The sequence below is a fragment of the Poeciliopsis prolifica genome, unplaced genomic scaffold (genome assembly GCF_027474105.1).
Source record: "Poeciliopsis prolifica strain line A6 unplaced genomic scaffold, Auburn_PproV2 SCAFFOLD082, whole genome shotgun sequence".
NCBI lineage: Eukaryota > Metazoa > Chordata > Actinopteri > Cyprinodontiformes > Poeciliidae > Poeciliopsis > Poeciliopsis prolifica.
The window spans coordinates 372483-383145 of NW_026562457.1; the positions used below are offsets into that span (position 1 = coordinate 372483).

General features: G+C 43.0%; 1 protein-coding gene across 3 annotated transcripts; it reads right to left on the minus strand.

Moving 5' to 3' along the window:
- On the minus strand, window positions 1–8801 carry LOC129352986 (protein NDRG3-like). Of its 3 annotated transcripts, none has more exons than XM_055022200.1 (16): window positions 8660–8801; window positions 4701–4796; window positions 4563–4595; window positions 4353–4458; window positions 4144–4264; window positions 3512–3574; window positions 3356–3416; window positions 3190–3276; window positions 3059–3115; window positions 2868–2971; window positions 2309–2374; window positions 2180–2231; window positions 1988–2035; window positions 978–1013; window positions 849–900; window positions 1–330 (listed from the first exon to the last, which is right to left on the minus strand). In XM_055022200.1, exons 2-16 carry the CDS (start codon window positions 4755–4757, stop codon window positions 263–265), a joined length of 1011 nt encoding a protein of 336 aa, XP_054878175.1. In that variant the 5' UTR covers window positions 4758–4796; window positions 8660–8801; the 3' UTR covers window positions 1–262. The 3 variants fall into 3 exon arrangements, with proteins under 3 accessions (XP_054878175.1, XP_054878176.1, XP_054878177.1); XM_055022201.1 differs by lacking the exon at window positions 8660–8801 and adding an exon at window positions 8454–8653; XM_055022202.1 differs by lacking the exon at window positions 8660–8801 and adding an exon at window positions 8180–8301.
- Window positions 8802–10663: the final 1862 nt, after the last annotated feature.

Sequence of the window (10663 nt, forward strand, 5' to 3'; positions counted from 1 at the left end):
AACCACAAGAAAGAGAGAAAAATGTCTGATCCAAGAGAACAAGAACCACAGAACAACAGCATCTAAACTCCACAGAAACGTGTTACCACTGGATAACAGAACCGCACCGGTCCGATGTCCAGCCTGAACTGGACTTTTCAGGAAGAACTCTGACAACTGGAGGAGGAGCAGAACCAGAACCGCAAGGCAGCAACTGCTGTCTGGATGGTCTGGACTTCAGCGGCGCCCCCTGGTGGGTGTCGGTGGCGCTGCGGCGCCGGTCTCAGATCGAGGTCCCACTGGCGGAGCGGCTTCTGGAGCGGATCAGACGGGTCATACCGGCTGCGGGCACTGGGGGAGCAAGGGCAAAGGTCAGAGGTTCCAGCAGCAATATTACAAACAATAAAATAACATCTAATTAATTACATTTAGAGACAGAACCTGCTGTTCAATGTCGGGTCGCTACAAACACACACAAACACTCACTCACACACACTCACTCACACACACACTCTCTATCTCTCTCTATTTAACTGCACCAGATCTGTTAAAAAGTACAGACCAAAAAAATATAAATTTAAAAACTAAAATCCCCCCAAATGTTTTCTTTACTAACTCAATAACAAACTGAACTATTTGAATTAAAGTCACCAGATTTTTTATTGATCTATTCAACACCTGATAGCAGCACAATAACAACCTGATTAAATGTAATTAATAATCATCAATAATCCCCAGATCAGTGGACTGATTTCAGCAGAAAGCTTTTCGTATGTTAGAAATTTTAGCTGCAGATTCATTTGTCTTGAACATGTGAGGCAGATCAGGATAAAGCCTGTTAATCAGCTGATTGGGAGGCAGATACTCACTGTATCCCATTCCCTGGAGGAAGTACTTGATGGCCTCGGCTAACTTCCCAGGCTGAACAGAAAAATCATTTTGTTTTCATTCAACATTAAAAACTGAACCAGGAATTCTGGTGATCATCTGAAACTCACCTGAACCACCTGAGGAAGCCCCCCACAGTCCGCCATCTAGTGGACAGATAAAGAATGACATCATCAGAGTGACCAGCTTTAATCTACTGGTGGCGTTTGGTTGATTCACAATGTAAAGGCTGAACTCCCGAACTGTCAGTCACAATCACACTGTGAGAAATCAGCAGATGTGACATTTATATGTTTGTAATAACTATAAATTATCTTAAGACTACCTTCAAAAATGTACAATGTTTATTCAGGTCATTGAACATCACGTTTCACATGCAGGTTGTATTACAATGGCGAAAAAGTGGCGTGTTGACAGGATGTTGGCCATTTTTTACAGCGTCCTCAGTCAGAAACCAATGTTTTAATCGGATGTGTGATGAAAGAGGCGTTTTGTGACACTTTTGGCTTTCCGTAGTTTGGAACATAATCTGTAAAACTCAATTTGAAATGAATGCAATTAATAAAACTTGCTCTCAAAGTTTTCTTTGAGAAAAAAATTAAAAGATGAACAAATGCAGGTTCATCTTTTTCATAGCCTCAGTACATTTTTCTCAAAATTAATTTTTTTGATGAAGTTTCTCAAAGTTTAATTTTTGAACATGTCCTTTGCTTGCAAGAATATTGGGACAAATTTCTCTCCATAAACAATTTAGAAAAACTAAAAAGACAACAAAGTGACGTATTTGGATATAACAGATAGTCAATCAATTAATCACATTATAAATTAAAATGAGCTTGATATATTCCATTATTGTGATTAAAAATTTTTAAGGAAAATTTCATAGGCAGAGACATAATAAACTGTTTTATTTATGGTTTTAATTTCTTTTTTACTGATTGTTTTGGGTTGTTTTATTTTGGATAAGTAAGCAGTTCCAGTATTTTTTGTTCTTTGAGAGGCGAGCTTGCATTATCATGCCAAGTATCAATATATATTACTTGAACATGTTCTGAATACAATATTTACTGCAATAATTAACAGATGTTGTCATGGTAACAATGCCTGAACAGGTGGTTACCTTCAGCAAGGTGGTCTTGCTGGGATCCAGTCTGGAGTTACAATCCACCTGCACAACAAACAAACAAAACTTCTTAAAATGACAAAAATCCAGAAAAATATGAAGTTTTAAAATAAGAACAGGAAATAAACATAAATACTGCAGACAGACAGATGGCCAATCAGAGAGCTGAGGAAGAGGGTGGAGACTCACCACGGCATCCACAAAAGGTGACATGTCTCCGACCACCAGCAGAACGGGACACCTGAGGAACAACCAGCCAATCAGAGCGGCCGACAGGAACCGGGCGACCAGGTGAGTTCAGGTTGGGGGTGGAGTTACCTGAGCGTGACGATGCTGCTTCCAGTGAGACCAGGGACGGGCCGCTCTATCTCCAGGTCAACACGGCTGATGCACACACACACACACACACATGCGCACACACACACAAACACACACACATGCACACACACACAGAAACACACACACACACACAGAACACACACACACACACACACACACACAGAAACACACACACACAGGGCATTAATTGCATAAAATAACTTCTATAAGTTACATGTTTTTACATATTTATTAAAACTGTCACCATGTTTTGACAGTTTTAATATAGAAGTATATCATCCTCATGTACTTGCTCCTAAATGTTCTGATGGTGGAGAAACAAGTTATCATCACAGAAAAACAGTTTATCTGCCAGCATCATGGTGGCCATGCTAACTAGCTTTAGCATTGCTAAGACCAGCCTGCTGGCCCTGATTGGTTGTTTCTAGTTAGCACTGGGATGCAGCAGAGGCTTGATTTCAAGCAAATCAGTACTTCTCTGATTGATTAATCAGGATTAACCGACAGAATTGACAGGAAGTGAGCGGCGGCACCTCACTTCTCGTAGGAGCTGAAGTACAAGGCCAGGTTCTCCTGAGGAATGTCCTGAGAGATGTGAAGTCTCAGCATCTGAATGATGTCCTTGTTCTCCAGTAACTCGTCCTGCTCACACACACACACACACACACACACAGATAAAGTGCTGTCTGGACATGCTGTGGGACATGAGGACGGTGCGGTGTCCCTCACAGAGGTGAAGTGGTGTTCCATGATGTTGTCCACCAGGCTGCTGGTCCAGCTGCTCAGCTGCAGGAAACAAAATGGAGGCTCAGTTTGTGTCTCTGCTTCGTTCGTTCGCCTGCATCTGGGGAGACGGTTACCTTGGAGACGGCCCAGTTCATCCAGCCTTTGCCACACGGGTCGATGTTGATCAGAATCAAGCCTTCCACCAAGTTGGGCTTGTTCAGCTGAAACAACAACTGGTTTTACTGGGAGCAGTGGGAGGAGTCAGAATGGAACTGAGGATGACTGGGTGCATCTAATTACAGCCAGCTTGGCGAGGATGTAGGCTCCAGCTCCGACGCCGATACCGATCACACTCTTCACCCTGAAGACACAACCAGGCTCAGAGTGACCTTAGAGTGACCTCTGAGTGACCTTGCCGCAACACTCCCTTCCTGCTCCAAAGGACGAAGGACTTACTGCAGCTTGGAAAGGACAGGCGGCAGCATGTCGGCCAGCTCTTCCAGGGTGGGGTACTGGTACCTGGACACACACTCAGAGCTAATTAGAGGCCACTTGGTTATGGAGTGTGTGTGTGTGTGTGTCTGTGTGTGTGTGTGTGTGTGTCTGTGTGTGTGTCTGTCTGTGTGTGTGTGTCTGTCTGTGTGTGTGTGTCTGTCTGTGTGTGTCTGTCTGTGTGTGTGGGGGGGGTGTGTGTGTCTGTCTGTGTGTGTGTGTGTGTGTGTGTGTGTGTCTGTGTGGGTGTGTCTGTGTGTGTGTGTGTGTGTGTGTGTGTCTGTGTGTGTGTGTGTGTGTGTGTGTGTCTGTCTGTGTGTGTGTGTGTGTGTGTGTGTGTGTGTGTGTGTGTGTGTGTGTGTGTGTCTGTGTGTGTGTGTGTGTGTCTGTAGGGTGGGTTAGTGTGTGTCTGTCTGTGTGTGTGTGTGTGTGTGTGTGTGTGTGTGTGTCTGTGTGGGTGTGTGTGTGTGTGTGTGTGTGTGTGTGTGTGTGTGTGTGTGTGTGTGTGTGTGTGTGTGTGTGTGTGTGTGTGTGTGTGTGTGTGTCTGTGTGTGTGTGTGTGTGTGTGTGTGTGTGTGTGTGTGTGTGTGTGTTACCCAGAGGGGAAGACTGGAGCGTTGTCCTGCTGTCCAGGAGCGTCAACATGCAGCACAGAGAAATGCTGCATCACTTCCTTCATGTCCTCAAAGTTGAACAGAGTGTTGAAGCAAGACTGATCTGCACACAGACAGACAGAGAGACACGAGGACATCGGGACACATCCAGATGTCCTCTGGTCTCCATCTGCAGCGTCCCGTTTACTCACGGTTCAGTCCAACGTCGTGGTAGGTGAGGATTGTGGGTCGGTTGCCCTTGCCAACGTTCCTCATGGTGACGTGCAGCACTCCATGCGCCGTTTCCACGTGGTGTGCCTGGACGACACACAAACTCAGACTTTTATGAAACGCTAACTCTGTGCTGAGTGGTTTGAATCCTTCCACACTAATCAGTTGTGAAGCCGACGGGCTGAACTCACGTTGCTGTTGACGTCCTGGAGGCTGGCCCTATTCTGCAACGACAACACACAGAGCTGGTCATCGCTCTTTATCAGGGCTACCAGGACGATGTCAGCTTCATCACGCCATGTCTGAGCTGTCTAAGCCCCGCCCCTCACCTGTCTTGTGAGCAGAGGTTTGACCTCCGTCAGCTGCACGTCGTGAAGCTCCTCCATGATCTCAGTGTTTCACACCAGTCAGCTGGTAGAAAACACCTTAAACGGACAGGAAGGAGAGAATTAAACTAAACATCCATTCATCACCCAGAAAAAGAAACACAGCTGCACAATCACAGCTTGTTTCAAATGTCAAAGGTCAGTCGTTGATCTGAGGTAAATTACACAGTGGTGCAGCTGTTAGCAGGAAGTCCTGCCAGTGATGGGATAATAACTGAATTGGTTTAATTGCAGCTGTTTGCAGCATCTTTAAATGCGTTTTGCAGCTCAAGTCCTTCGGTCGACTAGAGTTTCAAATGTTTCTGTGACTGAAAGACTCTAAACTGTCAGAGAACTAATGAAAGTGAGACTTACATTGAGAATATACACAAACATTCCTAAATCTGGGAACAGTTCATGAAACAATCTCATCTCTGACCCTCTGATTAAAATGTTACAAAACTGGAAGATGGTGGATCCTTCCTGCCCACAGCCGACAAGAACAACACAGACTGAACTCCAGAAACCATCTGATTTTATCGTAAATTGTTGACTCAGGAAAGTCTTTCATCTTGATGCTTGTTACCATGGCTCTACTGGATCAGCACCAGTTTCACTTCAAATTCAAAACCATTTGTAAAAATCCACAAATGTTCCAACACATTTATTTACAAAGAGGGAAATGAAAAACTCTTCAGTCCCGTCATGTTTTTATTGTTTAATAAAATATTCAATAACATCAGATTTACTCAGCCTGAGGTTTCCAGCCAATCTGATGGAAACATGAAGTGTGTGTGTGTGTGTGTGTGTGTGTGTGTGTGTGTCAGTGTGTGTGTGTGTGTGTGTGTGTGTGGGGTGTGTGTGTCTGTGTCAGTGTGTGTGTGTGTGTGTGTGTCGGGGTGTGTGTGTGTGTGTGTGCGTGTGTGTGTGTGTCGGGGTGTGTGTGTGTCGGGGTGTGTGTGTCTGTGTCAGTGTGTGTGTTTGTGTGTCGTGTGTGTGTGTGTGTGTGTTGTGTGCGTGTGTGTGTGTGTGTCGGGGTGTGTGTGTGTGTCGGGGTGTGTGTGTGTCAGTGTGTGTGTGTGGGGTGTGTGTGTGTGTGTGTGTATGTGTGCGTGTGTGTGTGTGTGTCGGGGTGTGTGTGTGTGTCGGGGTGTGTGTGTGTCAGTGTGTGTGTCGGGGTGTGTGTGTGTGTCGGGGTGTGTGTGTGTGTGTGTGTGTGTGTGTGTGTGTGTGTGTGGTGTGCAGACAGGTTTCAGCAGATTGGGTTTTGGTTAGATAAACTGTGTCCTAAAGGCAACTTGGCTCTGATCTGAAGTCAAACAGAAAGCAGAACATTAAATCAAGCCTCAATCAGCAAGAAGTCAACAGGAACCTGAATAAAGTGTTTCCTGTTTTCTTCAATAAAGAAAATCCAATAAGCATAAATACAACGACAGTTCAGAAACAGATATTCAGCTATCTTCTTCCAGACCATAAACTCACATTTTAGGAATACAATGAGAGTTAAACACACATCAGCCTCCTTTGATTTTATCCCAAAATACTTCAGAGTACAGAAACAAAAACAAATCACAATATTAATTTAAATACATAAAGAGTGATCTTTAGTTCAGTAATTAATCAGGTTTGATGATTTTTGTAGACTAATGACTGCAGGAAATTATTTCTGAACCTCCTGGATCTTCTTCCAGTTTCAAGTCATTTATCATGTTTTCAATTTTTCAGTTCAATTCAATTAATTTCCAGATTACTTTATTGAAACCAAAGAGATATTAAATGTTGTTGTGACTATTCAGGTTCTTACAGAGTTATTCTAGATGCTGACAGTTGTAGGCAGGAAGGATCTGATGTAGCAGTCCATGTTACAGTGAATCTGAAGAAGCCTCTGACTGAAGACAGTTGTTGTTCATTTAGCATGGCTGGGTTAAAATGATGAAGAAGAAACAACAGAACTCCACTTTGGTCAGTGTAAAGCTAACGGACAGCCTGACCAGCAGGAGGCAGCGTTCAGCAGGAAGAAATGCTTAGCATCCTCCTCCACCAGGCTCCACCTGCAGTCCAGAGTGGATCCAGAATCCTGCCTGCATGGCAGAAGTGATTCAGGGTTTATTTCTGCTGCTGGGGTCTGACTGGGTCCAGTTTCCCTCAGAGGAACCAAACAGCACAAAAACTCAGAACACTAGATGAGGTCCTGAAAAGCTTCCTGTAGATGCAGAAAAGTCTGAAACCAATTGGCTGTTCCCACGCCGCCGGCCGGTCGGCTGTTCCCACGCCGCCGGCCGGTCGGCTGTTCCCACGCCGCCGGCCGGTCGGCTGTTCCCACGCCGCGGCCGATCGGCTGTTCCCATGCCGCTGATTGGCTGAGTTTGGTTTCATCTGTGCATTATGACCAAACTTCTACACTTTAGCCTCTTGTCCAGAAAGTCGCTGGTCATTCAGTACGCAGGTGTAAATAGATACAGCATATCAGACTGACTGACGATAAGGGATTTAAAGTTGGATGGATTCTTACCCAGAATGCCCTGCACTGGACTCTGCTTCTTATTTCCAGTGTTCACATAATGCATTTGAACCAAACCAGTTCAAACCCAGACCGAGTTTCTGACGAACCGGACCAGAGTTTGTTGCTTTAGTTGGATTAGCATTCACACCTCCTTAACCCAACCGACTTTCTAGGCAAATCATCCGCCATCTTGCCGCTACGCTCTTTCTAGATGTAGTGTGACGCCCCCTCATGGTTCTGACTGTCAGTTCCCAAAACGGGCGGCAGACAAGGCTTGTCACCATGACAAATTATACTGGGGAATAAATTGCCCCAGAAATTACAGCAATAAACAATAATATTGTTGTTTTCAGACCATTTTCAAGTTATATAATAGTAATGGCATAATAATGCAACAACATATTCTGAAATATAAGTAAACTTTTAATAAACACTGGGACTGAAAGACAATTAAATAAATAAACGAAACATTAGATAAAAAATAATTATGAAGTCTTGTAAACAAAATTGTCCTTCAAAATAAGAGCTTGCTGAGAAAAAGATAAAATCATGTAAAGAAATTATTCAGTTTGTTTTAACTGATCATGTGATTAATTGACTTACTGCTTATGACGACAGGCCTTCGGTCACTCTCAACAACCCGAACTCGGTTCTGAAACCGACCCGGTTCTGAAACCAACCCAGTTCTAATACGACAGTTTCTCAAAGAATGCCAAACAAAACGGAAAAACATGATGAGATTCTGCTTCACTAACTCCAGTCAGAGGCCTCATCAGAACCCCTGAAACAGACTGCTACAGGAGCTCATATGGATAAATTACTCCAGGACTGGTGAGCTGAGGTGATGAAATTCCACAGAAACAGTTTGGAAACTTAAAGCTCTCCAGGTCGCTCCTCCTCTTCGCTCCTGGTGGTGAACAGGCAGAAAGACATGACTCACCTTCCCAACAGGCAGAGAAGCAGAAAGGATGAATGATCGAAATCAGCCTTTACTTTAAACACTCGGTAATTTGGGTCAGCAGCTGCAGATCTGATCGTGAAGCTGAGCTGTCCGCCCACATTACAGCCACAATCTGATGGTAACCTCGGGAGCCTTAGCAACAGTTACCATGGGAGACCACATCCCCTGCCCGCGCGCGCACGCGCACACACACACACACACACACACACACACACACACACACACACACACACACACACACACACACACACACCTGTAATCCGTAACAACGACATCATGTAGGCGAGCTCCATCAGAACCGAGCCGAACCGAACCGTTCCCCAAACGGAACCCTTGAGTCAGTGCTTGGCAGGAGCAACGCTCCCATTGGTCAGTTAGCAGCTTTAACTAGCTTGCCAGTCGTCACCAGGCAACCAGTCCCCAGTTAACGGACTCTAATGGAGTGTTTTTCCCGCTCACCGTCAGTCGGGTCGCCCTGAAGCGGGTCGGTTGGCGGTTCAGTCCGGTTCGGCAGCAGGTAACCGTTGGTAACCAGCAGTTTGTTCACCGGGTCGCGAGGAGGGTTCTGTCTCTGGCCGTTCTGCCGCACGCGGACAGCCCGGGGCGGCGGGGCGGGGCCAGAGGGGGCGGGGCCAGAGGGGGCGGGGCCAGAGGGGGCGGGGCCAGAGGGGGCGGGGCCAGAAGGGGCAGGGCCAGAAGGGGCGGGGCCTCGATGTTTACTTTAGGGACAGAAAACAACAAGTATGATTCATGCCAGCCCAGTGAATATTCCCCAGAAACCCACATAAATAAAAGGTGATTCTGGTTATGTGTCATAAAAAAAAATCAGCTTGTCATGTGGGACTCAAATAATAATTTTGAGATTTAATAATAATAATAATAATAATAATAATAATAATAATAATAATAATAATAATAATGCTTTTTATATGTCAGCACTTATCTTGACTTACAAGATCTTTGCTCTCAGTTGAATATACATTTATTTACCTACATTTACTTTTAACACCTATTTGAATTTTTTCCTATGTTTACTTGTACTGATTTGATCTTATTTAGTCAATTCACATTATACACTGAAATATTAAATACATTGGATTTAGCAAAAGGCTCATTTCCATGATATAAACAGCACACACAAAAAAATATTAATCACATTCACAAACAGATCATATGCATTGCTTCCATTTATCAAATTATTTTTATTTCCCTTTATAACAAAATAAATGAAATAAAATGAAGAGAAATGGATGCATGAAACACAAAACAAAAACAACAGCTATAAACGAGTATATTGAGGTTTTTGTTTGTCTTTTACAGACAAAGCAGCATTTTCTCTGTAAAATGATCTTTGTGATTTTATATAAATTATTTATATTGTTTTGGTAAACAGTTCCTTCTTGAATGCAATTAAACAAGAGGCAGTTCACTGTGAAAACTGTTATGTATTGCATTGTGCATATCCTCCCACAAAGTTTTAATCACTTGACATTAAAGAAATGACCAGGATTCACTTTTATATTTCAACAATTTTTCAGCAACTTGGAGCTTTATGTTTATAGATGGATTTTTTTGTTTAGGTGTAATAAAGTATCTAAATACACTTCCTCCATCCCATGAACGTACATTTTCACTGATATGAAAAAAATAAGTGAAAATGAGTAAAGATTACTTATTGTTTTGATATCTTAGCTAAAATGTTGAGAAACAAAGTCATAATTAAATGTACAACAGTTTGAATGGACTTCTGTTCATGTTAGTTTATATCTCAGCTCTTCCTGTAGATGGTTCTGTTTGGGAGTGAGCAACACCTTAAACATCGCGCCTGCTCTCTTCCAGGCAGAACATATTTAGATCGTCGCTCAGGAGGAAAACACACAGTGGGACCATCTGCTGTACGGACAGTAACTCTGTAATTATCGCTCACACACCAACAAACAGCAGGACTTTCAGAAACGTTACAGCGTCCTTTAATTCTGCTTAATATTCCTCCAGACAGAAAATCTCTTTGTAAAAATAAAAATTGTTTTCTTATTTAGTTTCTCTACAAATTTGCTTTGAGATCAGTTGGATAATTTGAGGTAAAGTTCATAAATATTTCATCTTTTCCCAATATGTAATGTGTTTGCTGATGTAAATATTTAAATGGAGACTATAAGTCAGCAATCTACTCTGCAGTAAAAATGTTCTCAAAATGTTTTTTTAAAGCAGACGTGTAACAATTTGTTAAAATGAGGCATAAAGTAACTGAACTTCAGTCAGAAACTGGTTCAAATTTATCAAACCTTTAATTTAAACGAGTAAAATTACTGACATAATTTTGTTACAATGGAAAATATGAAGTATAGTACAAGACATCTGTCTTTTTATAACTAGGCTTTTATAGCAAGTAGAACCAAGTATGTCAGGAGATTTTAGTGAAAAAAAAACTTTTTCCAAATTTATTATGTTTTAACAACAGAA

Bases quoted from the DNA above. Each gene is read 5' to 3' on its own strand.
- LOC129352986 (XM_055022200.1), bottom strand. From the start codon at position 4,757: ATGGAGGAGCTTCACGACGTGCAGCTGACGGAGGTCAAACCTCTGCTC. The intron at 4,265-4,352 runs GTGAGTAAACGG...GTCTGTGTGCAG, and splicing joins CCACGACGTTGGACTGAACC to ATCAGTCTTGCTTCAACACT. The intron at 2,036-2,179 runs GTGAGTCTCCAC...TTTGTTGTGCAG, and splicing joins CACCTTTTGTGGATGCCGTG to GTGGATTGTAACTCCAGACT.